Source organism: Sylvia atricapilla, chromosome 6 (genome assembly GCF_009819655.1).
Source record: "Sylvia atricapilla isolate bSylAtr1 chromosome 6, bSylAtr1.pri, whole genome shotgun sequence".
NCBI classification, from domain to species: domain Eukaryota; kingdom Metazoa; phylum Chordata; class Aves; order Passeriformes; family Sylviidae; genus Sylvia; species Sylvia atricapilla.
Window position 1 is genome coordinate 57,390,931 of NC_089145.1, and position 25,656 is coordinate 57,416,586.

The 25,656-nt window shown below is 43.4% G+C and overlaps 1 protein-coding gene across 1 annotated transcript; it reads left to right on the forward strand.

Moving 5' to 3' along the window:
- AREL1 (apoptosis resistant E3 ubiquitin protein ligase 1) lies at positions 1-23,334 on the forward strand. The gene is made up of 20 exons (XM_066322053.1): positions 1-63; positions 4,909-5,170; positions 6,326-6,385; positions 7,044-7,270; positions 8,919-9,156; positions 10,149-10,318; positions 10,397-10,577; positions 11,288-11,535; positions 13,225-13,302; positions 13,811-13,952; positions 14,359-14,480; positions 16,236-16,311; positions 16,737-16,846; positions 17,388-17,567; positions 18,019-18,144; positions 18,326-18,455; positions 18,537-18,595; positions 18,786-18,875; positions 19,836-20,011; positions 20,189-23,334. The coding sequence occupies exons 2-20, from the start codon at positions 5,080-5,082 to the stop codon at positions 20,289-20,291; spliced, it is 2,607 nt and encodes an 868-aa protein (XP_066178150.1). The 5' UTR covers positions 1-63; positions 4,909-5,079; the 3' UTR covers positions 20,292-23,334.
- The last annotated feature ends 2,322 nt before the right edge of the window (positions 23,335-25,656 follow it).

A 25,656-nucleotide genomic window follows, 5' to 3' on the forward strand; every position in this document is an offset into this window, starting at 1 on the left:
AGCGCCGGGCAGCGGCGGCGCGGGGCAGCGGCGGCGCGATTGTGGCCGTCGTCGGAGACCACGGTAACAGCGGTAGCGCGTTTTCCTCCCCACAGCCACGGCTCCCGGCGCGGGGAACGCGCTCTCGGGGCGAGGTTGCTGCCGCCGCAGCCCGGCCGCTCCGCTGTGAGGGAGGCCCCCGGGGTGACGGCCCCGAGCGGCCGCGGCGGGCCCGGTACAGCCGCGCTGTGGGCGGCGGGGATGGCTCCGAGAGGGCCGCGGAGAGGCCGGGTGAGGAGGAAGGGCCGGCTCTGCCTGCCCAGTGGCGGCCCCTGGCTCTTCACCTCGGCTTAGCCTCGCCGTGTGCGCTGCGGGGCATCGGCGCACGGCGGGGGCGAGCTGTGGAAAGGCCGTGGGGATGGTGGCCCCGCAGAGCCCAGTGCTGAGGGCTGGAAGGGCAGCCTCAGCGCAGCGATCGCCCTCCTTCCCCCTCTTCTTCTCTGTTTAGCACCGCCGGGACGTTACGGAGATCTTCAGCCCACTCACTTGAGCTTGCTGGACTGTTTCGTTTTTTATTTTTTTTTTATTATTAGATTTAGTGTAGTGCTGGTTTTGCCGCGCCTTAGCTCATGAACTCCTTAATGAGAAGCAGTGGGTTGTCATTATCTATAGATCTTACCTACATTTGTGATCAGAAATCGTAGCGAACCAGCGTAATTTTAGCTGTATTTTATGCAGCCATAATGGTCTAGTCTGACCCTAAATGTCTTTTCTGCACATGAACGAAAATGTTCGCCAAGTTCTCAGACCGGTGCGGGGCACTTGGTTTCTCGTGCCCTGTGCAGGGAAGGGAGAAAGAAAAGCCTTTCTCACGAAAGCTTCTGGGATTAGTGAGATCCTGTAGCTGTTGGTATCTTCCAAATACAACCGGTTTTATCTGGTGTGGTCAGAAAAAGCAGCCAATGAAGAACGGCTCAGGAGTTTTTTCCTGAAGTGATGACCTCTGTAGAACTGTGATTCATGCTCTGAGGATGAAGAAGAAAATGAGACTGAAAGAAAAACTGTGTTGATTAGCAAAACCACAGCTGAACTTTCCTCCTGGGTGATCATACCTAGTTTAACTGTTGGTTGAGGAAATGCAGTTAGTAGAGCTCTGTCGTTCAAGTGACCCTCAGTGGTTTGTTTGGAAAGAGAAATTATTGAGGAAGAAGGGGGTGATTCGCTTTCTCCACTGATGTGCAGCAGGGCAAGTGGCTGAATTTTGTCCTGGCTCGGGAAACAAATTTGGTGTCAAGATGAGACTGACCTGAAAGTTGCCATTTGGCTGTCTTGCTGTGTTTGAGGAGGACAGGAGGAGCTGAGCACTGGTGGTGGTTTGTTTGCAATGAAAAGTCCTTAGACTTAAGCAATTGACAGAAGTATCTCTTTTTTTTTCTTTTCTTTTTTTTTTTTTTTTTTTTTTTCCTGTTGCCACTCTTTTATATAGCTTGTATGTAAATGCATATGACAAATTCCATCCCTAATAAGAGAACGACTGTGTAGACACTGACCATTGATGCTGCAGCTTTTGTCCTTGACAGCTGATACTGGATCCTGCTTGGTGCTTTTTGTGCTGACTTTTCAGTTTTCTGGGAATGTATGGTTCTCATGGGCATTCCTGTTCATTGGTTTGTGTCTGCTTTAGTGGGAGAAAATACTGTCTCTTTCACTGGAGAGTAGTCCTCTGTGAATAGCATGAGACAGACATGCCATTGGTGGTAGACATTTGTGCACATGAGAGAGATTCCTGCATAGAGATAAATGGTTCTCTTATCTTGATTGGATGAGGTAGTATTATCCTGCAAAAAGGCTTTAAAACAAAATTAAAGTGTTGTTAAGAGAAGAACGGCAATTTGTCAGTGCACCAAATAAAATCAAGAAGCACAGCAGATTTCCTAGGAGTTCAGTACAATCGTTCTGTGTAGGCCCTAGCTGGTTTTGTAGCTGTAGCTACTTGAATGTGCCATTACTGTGTTACAGTTCCTTTTGTATGTGTTACACTTGTGCTTCCTCCTGGTGCTCTGCGCTATGTCCCTCTGGCTTCAACAGCAGCAGCAACACAAACTAAATATATTCCCGTTACTGAACTTCCTTTCCTTGCTGACTTGAGGGAGCAATGGCACTAATGCAGTTTATTTTATGATTCCAGGGTGTCTACCCTGATTATGCCAGTACCTCTCCTTGAGTCAAGCAAAGGTGAAGCTTTCAAATCCCCGTTTTCCCTGCAGGTGGCAGGAGACCATCGCTTGCTCTGTCCTTGGATCAAGATTACTCAGACCTGTTGGATAATTCAGCACTTTTTTTTCCCAGCCTAGCTATGATGGCATGTTATATTGCTGCTTCTCAGAATTTATTTCCCAGATTGTTACCCAGCAGTTCCTAGCACAGATACCATTTTAATTCACATCTGCATTCTGTTAAGTGGGTGGCAGTGTATCTTGGATACCGCCTACTTGCAACTATGTTCTTCACCTCAATATGTTCCAGCTGCAAGAGTAGTACCCTTAAAGCTGCTGGCAGTGAGTAAGCTAGAAGGAAGTTGATTGTATAACAGCCACTTCATCTCTGGTGACCATCAGAGCTGGTAAGATGACAAGTTGCTGTGCTGAGTAATTAATATAACTGAGATAACTGATTTCCTGTGTCCACCGAGTTAAAAAATTTTGCAAGCCAGATGAAGAGATTAAGATTTCAATTGACTTTAAACCCCCTAAAGTTTAAATGATGGATCTTTCTTTTCCTATGCTTCAGGGAGAGGCTGTGTGATCTGTGAGAGAAGGGAAGGAGTTGTGGAGTGAAGCAGAAATGGCTTGAGTAGATGAACTCACAGAGACAGCGTTGTGGGGTTTTTATGGTATGAAGAGACTGGATCTGGAAGATGCAGGAGGGAGATCTTGTGGATTCCTAATATTGATAAGTTTCTGTGAAATTCCCCACCTGTGTGGGGAGCAGTCACACACCTTCCACACTCTGGCCAAACTGGGACAGAGTTTTGACCAGTCATTTGCAGCACATCCTGGATATGTACTGTGAAATAACTAAAATACCAAGGAAACTGCTAGGTCTGTGGTCCTTAACACACAGAAATTTATGAGTTTAGAAAGCCGATGCTTTACCTAAGGAGGAGAATGAGAGTTTATGCCCCAGGGACTGCAACACTGTTGTAGTGAGGAAAAATAGAGGAAAGAGGAAAATAGGTGAGTGGGTGGGACTTTCCTTGGGATGTGTATGAGGAAAAGACAGTGAAAGTCTGGCTGTTTCTGCAGCACAACCAAAAAGCTCTTCACAGGTTTACTGGTAGATTTTAGTGTGTATTAGAAAGGCTAGTAGAAGCGTGTAAAGGTAGTCAGATTTATATGATTATTGGCATGGGGGGAAATAAGAGCCATCTGAAGAGGAAGGCAGAGGAGGGGGGGACTAAGGAAGAAGTGACAGCTGAGGTGGTGGCATGGCAGGTGGGAGGAGCACATCGCATCTCCAGGAGAGGTGACTATCTTAACAGACAGCTGCCTCGGTGAGCCTGGCTCTGTTCTTGTCATTCTCACTCCTTTATGTAATCTGTGCTCTGAATGAGCAGATACTGATTGTGTAGGCTCTGTGGTGTTTCTTCTGGCATGTGTCCTGGTTTTTGTGGGCTGCGTCAATCCTTGCTGTTAAATTTTATTTTTTTCCTATCTCAATCCTGGCAGTAAAATGTAATTTAGTAGATAGTGCTGCTGAAGCTGAACTCCCTTATGAGGATCTCAATTTCCTGAATACCTTAAACAACAGTACCAAACCCAAAATCTAGTTTGCTTTGTTGTTCAAGAATTGAGAAAAACTTTTTTTTTTTTTCTTTTATTTTGAGGCTTGACTGCAAATAGCCCTTTAAATCTGGGCAAAATCAGTTTGAGAATAGTATATAGCATTTTGTTGGGTATGAGGACTTGAAGGGGTACCTGATCATAGAATGGTTTGGTTTGGAAGGGACCTTAAAGATCATCTAATTCTAACTCCCCTGACGTGGGCAGGGATGCCTTCCACTAGACCAGGTTGTTCAAAGCCCCATGCAACTTGGTTGTGAACACTTCCAAGAATCAGGCAGCCACATCTTCTCTGGGCAACCTGATCTGGTTCCTCACTATTCATATTGAAGAATTTCTTCCTGATATCTAATCTAAAACTACCCTCTTTCAGTTTGGAGTCCTTCCCTTTATCCTATCACTACATGCCCTTGTCAAAAATACCTGTGATTTTCTAGTACATTCTCTTCATTTTCTTAATTCTCTCAGTCCCTGCATTTGTCTTCTGTGGCTTGGTTGGTGTGGCTGGAGCAGTTGCTGTTGAAGACTCAGGGGAAAAAGTTGTTGAGTACCTCAGCCTTCTCATTGTCCTGGGTAACTGTTTCCTTCTGGAGGGGGTACATGTTTTCTCTAGTCTTTCTTTATCACCAATGTACCTACAGAAATTTTTCATGGCACCCTTGACATCCCTGGCAAGGTTTAGTTCTATCAGGGCTTTAGTTTTTCTAGTCTGATCCTTGGCTGTTGAGACAATCTCTCTGTATTCCTCCTAGGTTATCAGTTCTTGCTTCCATCTTTAATACTTCTTTAGGAACAGCATGCAGGTTCTTAGCTGCTCCAGGAAACCTATGGAGGCAAGGATGTGTTTTGTTCCATCTTGAACGTGCTGGTTTCAGGGGGTCGTATATTGAAATGAGACTGTGACAGATAGAGGCTGAGGATATGGTGAAGCTTTGCACCTCATCAACAGTGGTACTTTTATAGCACCTCTCATGGATTTGATGTCTAGTGATGCTCTTGCATCTTGCACCTCTCATGTATTTTTGCTTGCTAGATTTATCCACAGTGTAGACATGTAATGCTTCTCTCTCCTTTTTTACTTTTCTAGGAAAGTTAACAAACTGCAGGCTAAAGGAAACAGCACTGCAGGACAACCCTTTTTCCACAAAGAGGAAGAAACTGCTGTGCTCAAGTCCTTATTTTGCAGCAGTGATTCTGTGATGCAAGTTCCAGGAGTTACTCCTTCTGTGATAATCTTCTCTATGGCCTCTTCTTGCTGATGTTTGTCCCAGATCGGGGCACAAAGAGGAAGGATGCTGAAGAATGGGTACCCTCTTTTTGGCTTTTAGAGCATGGGCACTTGTGTAAAGGTATGTGATTGCTCTTTGGTTGGAGGGCTGGACTATGTGCTGAGGCCAGCAAAGGGGATTTCCTGGGCTAGAAAGTCATGGCTATTGTTGGGACAAATACCTCATTTAAGCTTTCTGCATGCTGATGTCCATTATTGCTGCTGTTGAGATGACTGATGAATAAACTCCTCTTTTGTGTTTGTTTAAAAAAAAAAGGCAGCTTCAATGCACAATGTAGCTTCTCACTAACTGAATGGTGACATGGTGAGCTATATTGTATGCATCACTGTATGCCAAATCCTGTCTAGTTGTCACACGTGTTCCTTGCTGCTGCTCCTGTTCCATCTGTCAGCTGTGTCTTATCAACCAAACAGCATGTTGTTTTGGGTGTGGTATTTTTACTACATGTTTGTTTAGCAGTCCCCTCTGTGAAAACTTGAGTCTAGAACTGGTGTCTCTTAAAATTGCTGTAAACCTAATGGTGTACAAACAGGAGGTTTTTGCTTTTGTGTTGATCAGTGAGAGTTTCAGCAAAAAGGCTCCACTTTGCAGAATTGAGAACAAAAATACAAATGGACTCTTTTCCCAGTTGCATTTGTATGTTCTGTAGTAGACTTGCAGGGCAAAAATAGATTCACCTCTGCCTAGAAGGATTTTGTTTGTTCTGAACAAATGGGGATGGTCTTGTCCGTAACTCTTTTATTCCATAGCTTTTTCTTCCAAGGTTGCTGGCTAAGGGTTGGCTTCTGTCCATTTTGTTGGCAGCTCTGTAATGTGCTTTCGTATCAGAGTAAAAGATAACTTCATGGCTTGCAAGGAGGTGTGACAGTTTGGATGAGTGGCTTCGGCCACTGTTGTTGAAATTGGTGATCCTGCAAAAAATATCTCCTTCCTGCAGTACCCAGAGCCTGCTCTCACTGTTTTCAGAGGGATGATACGTTGTCCTTCTTCGAGATCCCTGAATCTGAGTGGGAATCTGTGATGGAGGGAGAACTGTTAATTGTAGCATGTTGTGCTCTTCACATATTTCAAACTTATGGAATAAAGCTTTAGGGATGTCCTTGGAGAGGAAGACAGGTGATCAATAGGCATTTTTTCTGAGGAACCATAGATTAAATTTAGGCCAGTATGTGTGAGGAAGTCACTGGACTGGACTTGGCCTATTTTGTGTTCTAGATGCAGCTGTGATCCTCGGCTGTGTGTCTCATCGAAGGGACCTGATGTTTTACATTATTGGTAAGTGAAGGAAAGGCTGCCACAGTATTTGAAGACCTCTCCATAGGTTTTAGAAGAGTTTCTTGAAAGCCTTTGATTTAATTTTAGTTCATAGTTTACCTAGCAAACATGAAGTTACTGTCAACCACCCACACTGTGCTCTCCACCTAGCAGACTTGCTTTGACCATTCTTCTTGATCCCAAAGTCATTTCATAGGCCTAATTCCTAAGACATTCCCTTACTTTTTCTTCTGAGAACTAGTGGAGTTGCCTCTGTGATGCTTCTTAATCCAGCCATAATGTGATGTGCAGAAGTTGTCTGGTTATCTATTTCCCTTAAAGGAATCTCTGTAGTTCTGACTTGGAACTTGAAAGGAATTCTGTGTCTCTACTGGGATGTCCACAAGCCTTATCTGAGACTCTCTACCACCTTTAACTATTTCCTTTGTTTGCAGTCATTTGCAGAGTTTTAAGAGACTTGATGTTTTCTAACCTTACTTGTATCTTAACACAAACCATAAATGTTCACACAACAGCAACTGCCTTAAATACCTAATCTGCAATTGAGTAGAATATCATTAACAGAAAGGCATCTTTGGCTGATGCTGAGAGGATTTTAGAGCCTGACTCTGTCCCCTTGGCTTCTGCAACCCCCCCCTTTGTTCTCTCCCTGCTGCAGGTGGGATCACAGTATCTGTTGTAGCTTTCTTCTTCACCATTAAGTTCCTCTTTGAGCTTGCCGCACGTATAGTCAGCTTCCTTCAGCATGAGGACCGGGAACGCCGAGGGGAGCGAACTATTTATGACTACGTGCGAGGCAACTACCTGGATCCCCGGTCCTGCAAAATCTCCTGGGATTGGAAGGACCCCTATGAGGTGGGCCATAGCATGGCCTTCCGAGTGCATGTAAGGCAATATTTTTGTTTCCCTGCAGCTTTGTGGGCAGGAGCAGAGGTCTGAGTTCGGGGTGGGCTCCGCAGATGGTTTTTTTTTTTTTTTTTTATTGGGGCTAAGCCAGATGTAACTGAGGAGTAGGGAAGCTATCTGTTTAAGCCTGCTGCTCTGTTACTGTGTTGCAAAACTCTGTAAGTGTGTATTTGAGGTTTGCATTTCTTAAAGTCTGATCTGCCTCTCTTCAGAATCCTCTGAAGAGCCAGAGGAGACCAGGGTTGTCCTGACTGCTGCTTCCTTTACAGGGAAGTGAGTAGGCTGAGCCTTGACTTCAGCAAATGTGGTGCTATCTTTTGGTTGTACAGCTGAAGTTGAGGGTGTGGGAATGGGCATTTTACCAACCCAAGAGCTGTAAAGCTCCATGGCCACTCCCCTGAAAAATGGATTTAACTGCAAAATGGGTTTTTTTCTGTCAGACCTGGAAAAGCCTGCCAAGGACTCTTTTCCCCTCTAATCTCAAAAGGCCAAGTGTAGAGGAAGTAAGATGAGTGAACACAGAGAATTTGGAGCTCTGTGGAGAAAGTTTGAGCAGGTTTTGCTGGGCTTATGTGCCTATCTTTCTATCCCACTGATCCATCCAAGAGGGTGTCAAAATAAGAAGAAAGGTTCAGCTAGGTTGCCATACCCATTGGGAAGGTGAAGAAAACCCTTCTGCTTGATGATGAGTGCAGAATTCTAACTCCAGGGCAGGCAGTGAAAAAAACTGAGGGGAAAGGGACTTTTTCTGTTCCTACTATTTAAATTTATTTTCTTCACCTTGCTGACACTCATGAGCTCCAGCAATGTGCCTTTCCACTTCACTCATGTGTGCCATTTGCTTAGCCCTTTATTCATCAGCAGTAGCTTTGCATTCACCAGTTTCTCCTAATGTCAGTCAAGATGCAAACTATTTCACCCCCTCTCTTAGTTAGAAACAGGGAGTAATAATAACTTTTTTCTGACTGCAGGCTGATTGCAGATGGTAGGCAGGCTCTGGACAACAATCTGCTGGCTCTTGAAGAGCCGAGCATATAGAGTTTCAAGGTGTAATTCTTTCCTTGTAAGGAACTAGTGGTTGAGGTATGTTACCTTCTGAAATTGTCAGGAGATCACTCTGGTGATTGAGCTGCCTGTGATTTTATCTATGTGTTGTTTTCATTGTGATGCTTCTTAGCAGTAAAGACTGGGTCAGCTCCTTAGGTCAGCATCTTCATCACACTGTTTTCTGTAACAAATTGGTAAGCGTTTTTTCAGAGCTTAGCTTTACAAATGAACAAGATCTGCTTGTTTCTCTGAAAGGGTATGGCTTTACTTTTTTCCTTTTGCTAGTGGGTTCTCATAATTTCTGCTCTAATATTGCACTACAAGTGTAGATGGGAAATGCCTAGAGGCATGTTCTTTTCAGGGCATGCATTTGAACCCCAGCACAAAAGAGAATGAGGCTGTTCAATGCCCACTTGTCCCTGTTCGTTTTGGAGAACACAGATGTGCGTGACAGAGCTGTCTATTAATTATTTTTCCTTTTCTGAGCTGAGGTACTTGCCCTTCCCTAAGGCAGCTTGTTTCCTCTTCCTCTGTGCACTGTATGTTTTTGCTGACCTGGACTTCTCTGTTTCCCATGCAGTTATTCTATAAAAATGGGCAACCCTTCCCTGCTCACCGGCCTGTGGGGCTGCGAGTTCACATCTGCCATGTGGAGTTAGCAATTGATATTCCTGTAACCCAGGAAGTTCTTCAAGAGCCCAATTCCAATGTGGTGAAAGTGGCTTTCACTGTGCGCAGGGCTGGGAGATATGAAATCACTGTAAAACTCGGTGGCTTGAATGTGGCCTACAGCCCCTACTACAAGGTTTTCCAGCCAGGTAAGATCTAAGTGGCCCTGTAATGATTGAAAGTAGATTTGGAGGTATTGGAGGCCCTTAGGTAAATGTGTTTTCAGCTAAAATAGGTAGGTGGCACGGAAGGGGTTACCCTTCACTATTTTCCTCCTGCCATCTGTAGATCCCAGCAACAAACCCATGAGTGAAATATACTTGTGATTACCAGTACATAACAAAACAGAAATTGCTGTACAGAATAAGTCATTAGAGCTACTTAAAATCCCTGTCCACTTCTGTCACATTCTCCATTTTGTGGTGACTTCTTCACAATCCATGTAGTAGTCAGAGAGTGCCTTTTGTGAAAGTATTGAGTTATTTGTATATGGATTGGAGATGCTGCCATAATTTGAATTGCTCTTCTCTTTCTGAATACCCTACTCTATTCTTGTAAGGTTCTGGTGCAGCTGATACCTTTGATTACACACTTCGGTAAAAATATTTTCTTTTTATCCATCTAAAATTTGTTTTCTTCTACTTTTGTTTTTTTGACCCCAGTTGGCATCTTTTGTATTTCATGTGCATGTCATTGAAAGGACATCTATTCATTGCTTTATGAATAGATACAGAGCTTGCTAAAATATTCCTTCAGAAAGAAGCAGCTCAGGTTTAACTCAAATGAAGTTTGTTTGGTAAGCTGCATTTGCAGGTTTTCTTAGGTGTCAGCTAACTTATATTTTGTACGTAGATTGGGAGCAAGTTCCTGAGCAGGAAGTTAGAATGGTGGAAAAACATTCTTTAGAGGACTAGTAACTTAGTTTGCTTTATTAGTATTAAGTCTCTTATCCAGGGCACATGGAATGCACTACACCATGTACTTCAGTGCTCAGATGCTTTGCTTTTTCAGTGTAGGGGCACAGAATGTGTTTAGATTGGATCCATTTTCAAGGGTTTTGTGCCCCTAGGTGCTTTTCTTTTGATTTTTGTAGCTTCACCTTGGAATTTGTTTGACTGTAAATTATTGTTGTCTGCTTCAGGAATGGTGGTTCCCTCCAAAACCAAAATTGTCTGCCATTTCTCCACTCTGGTGCTGACCTGTGGGCAGCAGCACACTCTGCAGATAGCTCCCAGAGATGAATATGACAATCCCACCAGCAATTCTGTTTCCCTGATAGATGAGCACAATTACAGCCTCTCCATCCACGAGGTGAGTACAAATTCACCCCTTGCTGCCTGACTTCAGGTGAGCTGGAGAGCTCCTTTTATGAATTTGTTTTCTGTTTAGCTGGGTCCTCAAGAAGAAGAGAGCTCTGATGTGGTGTTTGAGAAGTCTGTGGTGTCCAATCGGCAGACTTGTGAGGTGTTCTTCCGACTCACCCTGCACTCTAGGGGCTGTTTCCATGCCTGCATCTCCTACCAGAGCCAGCCCATAAGCAATGGTGATTTTGACATCATTGTTCTAAGTGGTGAGTCAAGACCTAATGAGTATTGATTCTCCAGGTGTCCTCTGACAATGTGCTTTGCACACTCATGTAGCAGAGCTGTTTGTGGCTCCTCTGCAGGCTGGCCATGCTTACTTGCTAAACGAAGGCCTATTCATTTAAAAATGCTAAAGTAAATAAATATGCTTCTAACAGGGGATATCTCTAGGGGCTGATACTCTCTGATCCATTAGAAGATAAAATCAAGTGTTTTTCCCCTATTTCAGGAGGTTCACCTCTGAGATAAGGCAATTTTTATTGCTTGCTAGTACTTGGCATCTGACTCTGTCATGCATTGTATGTTAAGTTACATGGAGGAAGAACATTGCATGTAACCTTTGTGGGTTTATTTTTTTTTTTTTCCCCACAATGGTATAATTCTTGGTTTCTTCAGGAGTGAGCCAGACTTCAGTGTGTCTGTCAAATGGCTATGCCTTCAGGCTGGTGCTCTGAGAGAGAAGTTCTCTCTGCATTTCTTCTTCAACCAGTCACTAACAGACAAACAGCCATCTTGAAATCTTTCCATCCCGCTCCTGGGTTCTTTTTATCAAAGTTTCACTTGACCAGGTTTTCCTTTGGATATATAACCTTTTTCTTTAAAATCAAAGTCACTGATTTGTGGTGGCCTGTGCATTCTTTGTCATTCTTGTCTCCATTAGGATTTACACAACTCTTTTCATATCTCTTTCCCTCAGAGAATGAAAAGAACATTGTAGAACGCAACGTGTCCACCTCAGGTGTCAGTATTTATTTTGAAGCTTACCTTTATGATGCTCCTAGTTATACCAACACTCAGTGGCAGCTTCCACCAGTGCACCTGAGCTCCTCCCAGCGCCGTCCTTCTACTGCAATTGAGGATGAAGATGAAGATTCTCCTTCTGACAGCCAGACCCCTGAGAAAGTGAAGAAGCCTAAAAAAGTGTACTGCTATGTGTCACCTAAGGTAGATATCATAAAGTTACCACACTTGAGTGCATGTTTAAAGTGTGCTGTAACTGAAGCGCTTCCTGGTCTCTGTATTTTACCTCCAGATTCAGGTGCCTCAGATTTGGTTAAAAAATGGTATGCTTATGGCAAACATGGAGCTTGTGACTGAGAATAATGTTAAAATGAGCCTTGGAAGGTTTAGGAGTACATTTTAGAACTTGAAGTTTTAGGATTGTGTTTTTAGATTTTAGGATCTTTCTAGGTCTGATCCAAATCCTACTGGAAATTTTCCTGCTGATTGTTCAATAGATATTCTGTTTGCCTTTCCTTTGCTTTTTTCAGGTCAGACCTGCAATTTCTATTTTCAGTTTCTGATACCTGTGAAGTTCAACTTAAGAGAGCCTCACCTTCTCAGATTTTATGTCTTTGTTCTGTGTCTGGAATGTTTTGTTGAAAAGAAAAAGGGAAAAAATGGTCAGAGAACAAAGGGTAAATTTATAAGTAGAAGAAACAGGAGAAACTGAGGGTTCTCTCACAATAAGAATATGTTAACAGTAACTATTTTCCATTATTATTGCATGAAAGTATTCATAAATTAGAAAGAAAATTCCCCTAAATCTAATAATGAATTTAAATTCATTTGTTCAATGCATTCTGAAAAATGCAGTGATGAATACCAAAGTGAAAGACTAATCCAGAAATTGCTTTCCTGCCAAAGGGAGAAAGAGGACCAGGAAACAGTTATAGGATGGAGGAAGCTGCTAGAGATTTCTAAATCTGTGCTGCACATGGCTCTAAGAACTTCCTTCTAGTGCTGTGTCCTTGGGAGCTCAACATCCTTTCATCCTTGGAGTATTGTTTTGGACTTCCATACTATTTTTCTATTGGTAAAGCAGATCTCCAGAAGTGGGTACTGTTAGAAACTCCCTTTTGGTGCTAAAATTTTTAATGTGATTCTTAGGCTTGCATAATTGTAACCCTGGATGTCTCTATGTATAGAAATAGAAACAGTAGAAAACTGCTACCATGCTGCTATTATAAAGAGTTGTGCATATTTGGCTTGTTTGTGGACAAATGCTGATTGTCAGTTTTTCCAATCATTGCAGCTAGGAAAAGTTTGTGCAGGAAATGGTTTCCTTTTTGTCTAAAGATGCTAAAATTTTATCTTGCTCTCCAGAAGACAGGAGCTGCACAGTTAGTAATTTGTTCTGGCAGAAATACACTGAGAATAAATTTCTGCAAATCTCATGGATGTAGCAATTGCAAGTGCTTTTTAAAAAGTGTTCGAAGTGGTCATGAAAGTTAGGGAGTAATAGGAGTAGTCCATTGGCGTGACTTTTACCAAAACGTTTTTGTCAGTGCATTTCAATCTTGTCCTGAATTCAGCTTCTCAAGTGTACTTAAGATTACTTTCTAATTAGACTGGTGACATTCTACTGAACACAATAGCTTACTGCTATAAAATCTGTGTCATGCTGTCCCACATGTGTCATAAATGAACGCAGTGAAGTCCTACTGACAAGTTGCTTACAGTTCTGTGGAGCTTTAAAGGTTCTCTCATATTGTGCCAAATGCTGCAGAAACCTGTTCCTGGGTTTGAAAGGAGGTCTGGCTTTATGGATCTGTCCTCTGCCTCATGTGTTTCAGGGACAACCTTTAACAGATGTGTGATATTTAACATTCTCTTTTCTTTCTGGTTATTCAGCAATTCTCAGTGAAAGAATTTTACCTGAAGATCATTCCATGGCGGCTTTTCACCTTTAGAGTGTGTCCTGGCACAAAGGTCAGCCTCTTTCCGTGTACCTGTCACTGCACTTCTATGTTGTTAGCTTGTCATCCTTGTGAATCAGGGTCTGTTTTTTCCTTTTGGAGAGAAGGGCTTCCACCCACAGAACAATACTGTATGGCATAAATTTCAACTCTGGAATTCCCTCTCAGTGCCTACGTATTGGTAATATTTGTTACTAGGAGGCAAGTCTTATCGCGCTTTCCTGCCTTTTGTCCCAATGCTAGGCAAAAATCTTGATACCTTTGCATTTTGCTTGGTTATTTTCATCATAACCTTCCTAAAATGCTGTGATTATGTCCATTGAAGCTCTCAGACTTGTGTGTGAAGTTTAAAGCAGCCTCCTAATTGGAGTCTTGATGCCTGAAATAGTTTTCCTGTTAACTGCATACACATGGGGGAGCAGAGAAAGTCTTAAGAGCACAGGTGGTGTTGCTCTGTCTACTGAACATACTGTGCCTTCTGCATGATGGGTTTACCCTTTCTTGCATCTTTTTGCTGCTAGTTTTCATACCTTGGTCCTGATCCTGTGCACAAATTACTGACACTGGTGGTGGATGATGGGATCCAACCCCCTGTGGAGCTCAGCTGCAAGGAGAGGAACATCTTGGCAGCCACTTTCATTCGTTCTCTGCATAAAAACATAGGTAAAGGGACAGTGATGTGGGTACAGTAGTCAGGAAGTTAGCACTTGAGTCTGCTAGTTTCCCTGGGGAATAAAGATTGCCAGCACTGAATGACTTCTGATGAGAACTCTGGTTCCTGGAGTATCATGCTCTGTTCCTATTGGTGCTTCCAGTGAATGTGCTTCATCATAGCAGCTGTTCCTTTTCAGCTTGGCTTCTCTGTCAGGCTCTTTGAAACTGCACCTGTGAGTATGAATACCGGCAAGATTAATTGCAAAACTACCTTGAGGGCTCTGTCTCCAAACCTTGCTGTGGTAAATGCGCTTTTGGGCTGTAAAGCTGATCTGCGCAGTTAATCTTAGGAATGCTCTGTAGATGTTTGAGGTGTTGACAGCTCAGGCCTCACCCAAATTGTCACTCTTCTCAGGAGGCTCTGAAACCTTCCAAGACAAAGTGAACTTCTTTCAGCGAGAGCTACGTCAGGTGCATATGAAGAGGCCTCATTCGAAGGTCACGCTGAAGGTCAGCCGCCACTGTCTGCTGGAGTCGGTGAGTGTGTGAGCTGTTTTACCTCAGCCCAGTGCTTCCTCCAGCCTTTTCATTCTGCTCAGTGCCTAAAGAAGTCCAAACTGGATTGTGCTAGGGTAGCAATGCTAAAAATGGGTGGTCCCTCTGTTTCAAGGCAGATGCCAGCAGGCAGCTTGAGAAAGTCGTTAAATATTGGAAAGGAGCTGCTTAGGGAGGTTGTGGAGTCACCATCCTTGGAAGTGTTCATTAAATGCCTGGATGTACCACTTAGTGCCGTGGTCTACTTGACGAGGTAGGGATCAGTCAAAGGTTAGAATCTATGATCTTAGAGGTCTTTTTCAACTTGAACGATTCTGTGATTCTGTGAAGAGATTCATAGCCTGTAAAAGCAGGGAATCTGCTGATGTTACTCTGTCCCTACTTTACATTGGAACTTGAGGCCTCGAGTGAGACTGTCTACCTGGACTAGATTTGGGAGCAGAACACAGACCTCCTGAGTCTTTGTCTCCTGTTTTTCTGGCACAGAACCATTCAGCAAGATAAGCTCTCAAGTCAGATGTTCCTGAGCTGCATGCAACGAAACTCTTGCATCAACAGGCTACTAGTAGTGGTTCAGAGTGATGATAAAATATTCTGTAGAGTCCCTTAGTAAAATCTTCACCATTTCTGACCTGAACTGTTGTGTTTCCAAGATAGAACTTAGTCATTCATATAATACAGTTTTTTAAGTGACATTCTAAATAGTTTGTATGCTGGGGAGGCAGTTACCCTGACTTATTGTTTCCACTTGTGTCTCACAACAGTTATGTTGCAAAGATGGAAAGAACATTTCTGAGGAAAACAGGAGTAGCTGGGATTTCCCTTGATTTATACTTAGTAAATATGTGTTTCAGAATATTTTCTTCATGTATCTGCGTGGAGTGTTTATGAGATAATGTTTCAGTTATAGCCTGGACAAAATTACTTCATTTCTAAATACTATTTCCATGACTATTTTTTCCTGTTATTATGGAAATTCCTGCACTGTCTTGAGCACTGTTGCAGTCTAGTAAGACAAAATAAATCCAGTGCCATATTAATGATGATGATAATAATAGTAATAAAAATAATTATAAGCTCTAGTGACCAAGGTTGATAGGCACAATGAATGTGTTTAGTCCAGAGGTGTGAGTAGCATGATGCTCTAACCTGTTTGAGGGTAAACTAAGCCAAAACTATCTGTATGACTGAAGACTACCATGTAGCTTTTGAAATTTTCTGTAGTTGGAGTCCAGAATCAGGGCACAGGAAATTTTAGACACTTGGGGCATTTTATTACTTTTCTGCATCGTGACTTGCTGTAAGTATGAACTCAGTAATTCTCTTCAAGCTATTTTGTAGTGCTCTTTGAAACATTCCTATTTTAAATCTAATTCGTGGGCTGAAAGTGCTTAAAGTGCTTTACAGAAATTGCTTCTTCCCACAGGCATTTTAATACTTCAAACAATACTTTACTGCAGCCTTGAGAGTGATATTTCTGTGCTAAGACCTCACACTGGTTTTAAGATGAGCTCTATTTTATGTGGTTAATGTGTCTCATAACAGAAAATGAGGAACTGGCTTCTGTGGCTTTGGACAAAAAAATAGACCTTAGATGTTTCTAATTTTCACTTTTATACTTTTGAGTGCTAGACTCTTGGGGTTTTGGATTTGCCCATTCACTTTTACAGGACTGCATATTGGGTATGGGGTGCCAAGCAGTAATGGTTGCTGCTATTTACTTTTTCTCTTTTTCAGTCTTTTAAAGCAACACGAAATTTTTCTGTTTCTGACTGGAGCAAAAACTTTGAAGTGATTTTTCAGGATGAGGAAGGTGAGTTATCCTGTGACTGTATATGTAGAGGAAGCAAAAGGAATGATGTTGGAGTAGTTTCAGTCTGGAGTTCTGGTTTCTTGTAGTATGTCCATTCTTTTTTGACTTTCCAGCCCTTTGATTTTCTCACAAATGTTAGTGAATTATCCTGCTGATGCTATTCTGTACCTAGTTCAGGTAGGGACCTGAAGCCTTCTGTAAATCCTACCCCTCTACTCCTAAAAAAACCCCAAGCAAACCAGAAAACCAACTAGGACTAGACTGGGGAGAAGAACCTATAGTTGTGCAGTCCCTGTTTACTGCCACGTTGCTACAGAGCTGTTCATTGCGATGAACTCTTGTGTTGTGTTTAATCCTGAGCAGCATGCATGAAACTCTTGAACAGATGGTCCAGTTTGTATGACCAAGCTTGTTTTATTTTGTAGCTCTGGACTGGGGAGGTCCACGCAGAGAGTGGTTTGAGCTCATTTGTAAGGCACTGTTTGATACCACCAATCAGCTCTTCACCCGCTTTAGTGATAACAACCAGGCCTTGGTGAGTCCACAGCTCCTATGCCAAATGCACAGAAATGTGGCCATTGATGGTTAAACAATGCTGCTGTTAAGTGGTGTGCTACCTTACTCATTCTTAAGCTTGCCTTCATAGTCACTTCCAGTGCCTTTCTCAAAGCTTTGCTTAATGATCTTAACCCATTGAAGTGTCAAAGAACTGGCTGGATGAGCAGTAGAGAGTGGCAAGTCAGCAGGGAAGGCTGGATTTTTGAGCAAGACGAGGTGACATCAAAGTGTTTAGAGGTTTCATTGGGTCTGAATATTTCAGAATGCATTTCTGCTCTCATACAGCTTCTTGCCTGCATTTCTGCTCTCATACAGCTTCTTGCCTGTGCATGTGAAACATTTCATGTTCTCCCTACGCAGGCTTAGGCATTTTATTTCTATTACTTGTCTTTGAGGACATTACACTAAAGCTTCTTGGCCAGCTTGAGAGATGTAGTGACTGAAATGGTCCCATACTTGCTATTTATGCTAAATATCACTCTGCTACTTGGATATTTCATTTTGCTTCTTCTTTGCAGGTGCATCCAAACCCAGGGCGTCCCACATATTTACGACTCAAAGTATATGAATTTGCGGGGCGCCTGGTAGGAAAGTGTCTTTATGAATCATCTCTGGGAGGTGCTTACAAACAACTGGTTCGAGCTCGCTTCACTCGATCCTTCCTGGCTCAGATCATAGGACTTCGTATGCATTACAAGGTAAAGCTTCCCAGCCCTGTCTGAAGCCTGTGTTGGTTTGGGGAAAAGTTGAGTGTTGGTGTAGTAGCAAACTCAGAATTCTGGCTAGCAATGTAAGGGTTTTTTTTGTTCTTCCCTCTATGTCCCTTGTTGCCTCAAGTTTGCCTGCTTTTCACTGTTTGGATTTTGGTCTCATGCAGCTTCAAATAAACTATGTATGTTTTTAGAAATTATCAATTTGTTTACATTCTCCTCCTCTGGGAGGAGAAAGATGATTGATGGTGATGTTCACCAACAAGGTTGAAGAGGTGGCTACCTGTGTAGCCAGTCTTGGCCTGTTTGTAACACTGTATATATATGGAGTCAGAAAAATAAAGTAGAGAGCTTTCCTGCTTGATCTCCTGCTGCCTGCTTCATCCTTTCATGCTCCTAACAGAAGTCACAGTCCCTGCTTTCTCATTCTTTTGCACAGTATTTTGAAACGGATGACCCGGAATTCTATAAATCCAAAGTGTGTTTCATACTGAACAATGATGTGAGTGAGATGGATCTGGTCTTTGCTGAAGAGAAGTATAGCAAAACAGGACAGCTGGAGAAGGTAAGGGAAACTATTCCTGAAAGTGGGATAGTTTAACCCCTACTGCCTGCCAAGAACTCTGCTATGCCCCAGAAAATTGAGCTTGCTGTGGGAAAAAAGCCTTTCTTGGCTTTTTTGTGGTTGGGAGTTCAGTTTTGGGGAATGCCACTGGTCACACTCAGGTCAAATGTTCTGTTTTCAGGTGGTAGAACTTGTGGCAGGAGGGGCTCAAGTACCAGTGACCAATGAAAACAAAATCTTGTACCTAAATCTGCTTGCACAGTACAGGCTGGCCAATCAGGTTAGAGAGGAGGTGGATCACTTCCTGAAAGGTAACATGCTGCCTGCTCCCTGCTCCTCTCTGTCTTTATGTCCCAGGGCATAGCACATGCTGCATTTCTCTTCTCTTCCAGGTCTTAATGAATTAGTTCCTGAGAACCTCCTGGCTATTTTTGATGAGAATGAGCTTGAGGTAATCGCTGCCTCCCTAAGCAGCTCTACCTTTACTTCTCCTCCTGTATGACAAATGGAGTGCTTTCTGCATCTGGGAAAAAGCCAGAATGTTTCTTCTCTAAGCACTTTTAATATCTGCAAATTTCACAGTAGCTGCTGTCTAGTTTCCTGGGCTCCTGACTTTCTGACTGCAGTTTCTTGCCTTTCAGCTGCTTATGTGTGGCACTGGAGATATCAGTGTCTGTGACTTCAAGGCACATGCTGTAGTGGTAGGAGGATCTTGGCACTTCCGTGAGAAGGTAAATGAAAGGGTTTCTCCTTCCTACTTGTCAAAACCAGTTATCCCTGAATTGGTTGGAATTTAGATTTTCAGAAGGACTAACTGAAAAATTCAAGGGTCAAGCAGGACTGCACACATTATGATATAATGCTTCCCCCTAGAGAGATTCTTTCAGCCTGGCTGACTAGAGGTGATGCTTAATCAGATACCAGCAAGTAAAAATTGTCCACAGTGGTCTCTTTAAAAAAATCCAACACAGCTCTAATTAAGAACAGTTCAGCAGGGAGTCAGGAGGAGTTGTGGGAATTTCTGCTACTGGAGATGTTCCTGGTGATATACTTATCTCTAAGAGATGCTTGAAAAACATGCTTGCAGCCCACATGTAGTGTTTGGAGTTCAGTGCTGTGGTATGACTGATGTAGTAACCTAAATTTGTACTTCCTAATAGTTCTCATCCCTTTCTGCATTTCCCAGTGGGAGGGGTATGGAAATAGTAACAGCTTTGTTTAGAAAAATAATGGAAGCTGCCAAAACACCCCAGATAATAAGAGATAGAAACTTGTATTTTCAATCCGTAAACACTGGGATGGTTCCACTTGCCTGTAGAAGTACCAGATGATGTGAAAAACCAAGAAGTTAACATCTTGCAAGAAGGAAGTGTTTTATGCGTTGTAAACCTACCTCACTGGCTATGCAGGTATTTCTAAAAATAAAGTCTCTGTGGGGAGAACAGAAGCAGAAGAAGCCATTCTGCTTTAAGGGAAAGAATTGGTGGGAGATAGTAGCATGGGACATCTCTTAACTGATTAGGAACTATATAATACTTGCCTCTATGTGTCACCCTGGTAAAACAAATCAGTTCTAACTCTCAATAGAGCACTTGCTTGTGAGGGCAATTGACTGATATTCTTGCAAGTTGCTAATATACTTGCTTGATTTCCTTGGCTGACCTGTCTTTACCTTTCCTGGTCTGTAACAGGTCATGAGGTGGTTTTGGACTGTGGTCTCCAGTTTCACACAGGAAGAGCTGGCCAGGCTTTTGCAGTTCACTACTGGTTCTTCTCAGCTGCCTCCAGGAGGGTTTGCTGCACTCTGTCCATCTTTCCAGATCATTGCAGCTCCAACTCACAGTACTTTGCCGACAGCCCACACTTGGCAAGTATCCTGGGGTGGCAGAGCTTTCTTCATTGTGCTTTTGGGAATGACACCAGCTAGCTGTGATGGGCAAACAGTGTAATGCGTGTGATTCTTGTGTCAATCCATCTAAAGGCAGCTAATGGGGATGACTCCTCTCAGACTTAGTGTCAATGGAACTTTTCTTTTGTTTTACAGTTTTAACCAGCTGTGCCTCCCTACTTATGACTCCTATGAAGAAGTGCACAAGATGCTGCAGCTAGCTATCAGCGAGGGTTGTGAGGGATTTGGCATGCTGTGATTTCCCCTTCCCAGGAGACCATTTAGCATCTCGGCTCTTTGGGGCAAGACCCAGGTTCAATCCTCTGCTTGTTCTCCTTCCCTTCACTAGGGCAGTGGAGGCAGAGCAAAGACTCCATGTAAAGGAATTTGTCATCCAGAAGATGTCATGTGGCCTTTCTGTATCCCAAATATGTCATCAAGAGCTCATCTTTTCCCTTTTCCTCGTTCTCCCTTTGGTTCAATGTGAAAAAGCAAAAGGACTGGTGCATTTGTCAAGGAGATAGTGTACTTGATTTCCATGCACCCTGTATACCCATCCTTCTGTGAGAAGATGAAGTTCATAAGCAGAAGTTACATTGAGGTGCAGGAGATCTGCTGAGCTGCCTTTACCGTAGCTCTCTAGGAGGAAGAGGGAAGCCCAGCATGGAGCTCTGCTGGAAGCCTTGGCTCATAGGAAGCTTTAGTGGCTTCCTTTACCTTGGCTCAAGTCCTCCAGTGATGCTCCCTGACATCTCACTACGACTCGTGAGGAGAATAGAGTTGTCCATCCTTTCAGCACCTGACCCCAAAGGGTTTCTGGTTCTCCTTCTCCATCTTGCTCTGGATGCTGTTGTTGCTTCTGCCACAGAGAAAAAAGGGCAGTATCCACTGAAGGGAGTAACCCAAAGAGGAAAACCATCTAATTGGAGCACAAGTGCTGGCCCTGGCAGTGATCCTGTACTACCTCCGCCGGGGTCCAGCAGCAGAAGCGCCCTTCTCCAGCAGTGGCTGGTAATTAGCCTCTGCAAACGAACTGGAAGAGGAGTTTCTCCTCCATTGAATGTTTCTGACAGTTGATGTTGCACAGGAAGCTATTCCATGCCCTTGCCTTCTTTTCCCTTCCTCAGGAGAGAAAGTATGGGCATGAGTGTGATCCCTCAATGCTGAGCACCAATGCCTATCCCACATTCACCTTCAGGGTATGTATGTTATGTGGTACCAGTGACAGATAATAAGCAGCTACAGTGTGCACTGTGCTTGCATTTGTTGTTGGGATGATGTTACTGGGCAGAACATGGTACCTCCACCCCAGCATCCCACAGGATCTTGGCTTCTACCTCTATCATGCAGCAGCCTGAGGCTTCTCTTTCTCTACTGCATTTCAGTCAGAGTCTCCAGGGAGTTGCTAGTGCCTGGAGAGCAGCTAGATTTCTGCCCTTTCAACCTTCTTACTATCTTCATCTTTCCTTTCCACATGTTCCATTGAGTGCTGTTAGCTTTCCAGCACAAACCATTAACTAGAATTTCACTTAAGTGGTCGCTCAACAGCTTGCACCTACCATTGTCTGGCTTGTGGGGAAAGGAGTGGATAGACCAGAATGAGAAGTAAGCTTGTGATTTGGGTCTGTTGTAGTTGGTAATCCATACAGCCCTTCCCAGGGAAGTAAAGGGAAGGGGGATTCTAGGAATCACGAGTTCTTCAGTGAAGCAAAATTGAAGATCTTTGCTTTCTACAGTTTTCAAGTAAATCAAAGCCATGCAGGAGTCAAACTGGGAGAAATGCATTGCTATTACCTGCAATGTGAGCTTTCAGTGGATTATGGAATTGCTGGATTTCTTCCAGAATGGATTCTCAGACTGGCATCCCTGAGCTAATTTTAGAACACTGTATTGGATAAAATATCACATCATCCTCTTCAGTCCCCTTCTGCAGTCCTCAGGCTGGTCCAGTCAGACTTGAGCACAGTATGGATATTTTAAGTTAACTGTGTGTGCTTTTCAAATGTAGCTTAGTCAAATTGACTGGGAATTTGAAGGAAATATTCTCCATCTATAAAATGTTTTTAAAGGCAGCATCTTAGTCATTCTTGGGCTGAGTGTGTTATTTCTGTACAGAAAAAAATAAGCCATTTTGGTGCCAAAAAGCAGTCAGCTGAACATTGAGACTACTCAGGGGGATTTCTTTGCCTTGTGAATTCATTCCCTCACTGGCACCGAGGTTCTGTGAGGCTGCCAGCTTGATAGCTGCCACTGTTGTGCTCTGACAGATCACATTAGTAGTGGCTCTTCTCCCTTTTTTAGTGCAGGCTGCATTCTGCAAGGTTCTGACCTTCTTTGGGTGGAGAATATGGTACCATTTTATTTATACTGCAGGTGGCTTCCATGGCCAGTAGAGTTACAGCTCCTGTGTTTACCTGCCACTGCTTCAGTGCTTTCTCCAGGAACTGAGAGGAGGTGGTGGTGCTCAGCTCAACTCCAGTTTGTTGGGAGGTGTAGCTTGGTGTTTTTTCCATATTGTAGCCTCACCTGTTTGAGGATGTTTTCAGTCCTGTAGCTAGGGCCAGCTCTGACATCTCCCTCAGGAATCTTCTCCCTTCTTCTCTTGAGCTGGCTTTTTTTTTATTCTGAGGATGAAGTAGCTGACCACTGAGTGGACTTCTACTGGAAAGAGCTCCTAAATGCTTCTCATTTCATTGCAGCCAGCACCCAACACTTCCCAGCAGCTGTGAAGATAACAAGGACTTCCTTCTTAAGGCAAGTGCAGTCAGAACTGGGATGGCTACTCTTAGTCAACTAAACACAACCCTTCTGTTTGCACAGGCCCCTAGGCTGCTCCCATGTTCCTGAGTTCCACCACAATATTTCTAAACTTATGTCTAGCTTTAGACCCTTTCCCAGAACAGCCACATGTAATGCTGCCCTTAGTGCTGGCAATGGGGATGTGCTTTGGTCACCTATACTGTGTGTTACTTCTGGCAGAGGCTCATTACTTTCCTTTTTTACTCCTTATTTATTGCCACTTAATAGAGGCTCTTCTGTAGAAATCCTTAGGATCCTGATACCATCTTAGTCAGGTTCTGTGTTTCCTGAAGCTGCTTTGAGGTGCAGGGGGCCTGGCTTCAGCCTGCAGCTGCAGGCCATGTTGCATGTTTATAGAAACCAGGAGCTGTGGATGATACAGGTCAAATCCTACTTCCCTCTGGTGAATTCCTGGCAGAGTTCAGCCAAAATTTGGAAGCCTGTGGTTGTAGTAGCTGATTTTGTAAATAGTTTGTATGATAAATAAAGTATTTTAAAAATGCTGCCTTCTCAGCTCAGCATTCTTTCTGGGCTTTACTGAGGGAATCAAACTGGTGCTGTCTGTGGGCAAGGGGCTTCTCCAGGTCTTCAGATGTCTAGCAGAAGTCTGGTGCAGGGGGAAGGGTATGGTTCTCCACCTGTAGCCTTTCAGATGGCTGACTGAAGCCAAGACCTGTGAGCTTTTGGGAAGAGGCAGGACTCTGGGCTGGGGCTTGCAGGCTACTGCAAGGCCTCACTGGAGGTAGGCTGGAAAATGCTGTAAAACTAGTAATGTTAGAAAAAATTTAAGGACTCCTTTATGTAAATTAATAATGCAGTTGGTGTAATCATTTTTCCATCTCACTGTGTGTTACCTGACTCTTTGAGCTTCAGGTACTTGGAGGGCTTGTGCTTCACAGTACTGTCAAGATTAGGTGAAGCCAGGAGAAGAGGAGGCTTTTGAGCCCTTTACACCTTAAGGATTAAAATCATAACTTTGAAACTTGAGATGATTCTGCAAGACAATTCTATGTCTATTAGCATTTCTGCCTGTAAAGTGATGAAACACTATTGTCTGAGCTGTAGAAGTTTTAGCCTGTCCTCAGCCAGCAGAGCATTGGCTGGCTGTGTGTGTTCCACCACATAATTATGTGGATGTTCACACATGTGAAACCAACATCTAGTGTTGATTCTAGCTTTCAGGCCAAAAGCACTGGCTAAAGAGGAGAGTGAATGGTGCATACAATTCTTAGGGATTGCCTCTAACACTGTGTTGGATCATGGTATTATTTAAAAGCTCCTGTGGTAACACAATTGTCTTATGCTGGACTCAGAGAAGGGAGTTTCCATAAAGCAGTGGTGACATTACAAATACAGAGACTGAAGTTCTGAAAATTGCAGATGTTGTGAGTCTAGAGCTGCTGGAGTTGGGACCAGGGTACTAAAAGGCAGGTGACTTTGCCAATAAACCTGGCATGAGCAAAATGATACCCAGCAAGCCATGTGGACATGCCTGTACATGCCATGACCAGCACAATTCTTAAGAAGGGGGCCAAGCTGAGCCTGGAGTTTTCAGAAACTATCTGTTTGGGTGTGAAGGAGAGAGCTCAGCATGCTGGATTACTTTAGCATGAAGTAAGTTCTAAAGTTTCAGCTTCTCTTTACAGGATGCATGATATCATCTGGCTGCTCACATAGTCCATCCTGATCTCCAGTTTCTTGTGATTTCTTGGAGTGGTGACAGTGCCCTGTTGCTGACTCCACAGCCTCCATTTATTCTGGCACTTGGCAAGGAGTTGGGGCTCTGAGAGAAGTCATGCCCATGCACTTCATGCTGGAATCCTACATGCCCCAGCTTGTATATTCAGCAATAGCAAAGAGTTGATATCTTTGGATCCTTGATCCCATACACAACCACTTGACCTGAGGTGTATCATGATGTGCTGCTTGGGAAAATGGATTTTTGTGCGTTCACTTCCTCTGCTCAACTTGCTTTGCCTCAGTTGTGCAACTACAGAGAATTAATTTCTTCAGATACCTGAATGAAAAAATGGGGAAATGATGCTTGATTTGGATAAAATCTGTTTGTATTTTCATAGTGTTATGGCTGAGTTGGTCAGTTGAACCAAGCTGTAATTCCTGGGTCCCATAGTGAATTAATACATTTTGCATGGTTTGGGCTGTTCTGCTACCATCTTGTGTCTGACTGACCTGGCACATGAGCACAGAGTTTGAATGTGTGATTACAGGACCTCTAAAAGGGAAACATTTACGGGAAACAGCTAAGCCAACCAGAACCTCAGCCTGTCTTGGCATCAGCTGTACAGTGCAAAATCTAAGATTTAGAATCTTCCTCTTAAACTCTTTGGTTTTTTCATTGAATGCGTGAGAGATGCTAATCTCTGCTTTCCAGAGCATGAAACTCGATTGTAGGAGAGGAGGTGTTACTGCATGAATGTGTTCATTTTTAGACATAATTTGCTGTAACTTCTTTGCAGTAAAACAAAACAGCTGTAGCTGAAGTTCACCCAAAATTCCCCATGAGTCGCTTCCAGCTACCCTTCTGCAGGAATGGCGTGCTACAAAGTGTGTTGAGGCGTGGGCAGTTGCACACAGGGTTGGAAGTGGGGAGTGAGGCTGAGAGCCAAGCCTCTCCACCTTGGTATAAAGCTGCAGTAAATACAGACAAAGGAAGTGGAGCTCTTGCAGTGTATAAGGGATGGAGAAACTGGGATTGCCCTAAGATTGCTCCACAGTTTTCTCAGGCACGTGAAGGCCAGAGTGAGTTTAGGTGGTTTGGGGGAGAGTGACTGCATAGCCAAAACCAAATCCTTCTCATCGTCTTG

Bases quoted from the DNA above. Each gene is read 5' to 3' on its own strand.
- AREL1 (XM_066322053.1), top strand. From the start codon at position 5,080: ATGTTTGTCCCAGATCGGGGCACAAAGAGGAAGGATGCTGAAGAATGG. The intron at 13,303-13,810 runs GTCAGCCTCTTT...TTTTGCTGCTAG, and splicing joins GAGTGTGTCCTGGCACAAAG to TTTTCATACCTTGGTCCTGA. The intron at 13,953-14,358 runs GTAAAGGGACAG...CACTCTTCTCAG, and splicing joins TTCTCTGCATAAAAACATAG to GAGGCTCTGAAACCTTCCAA.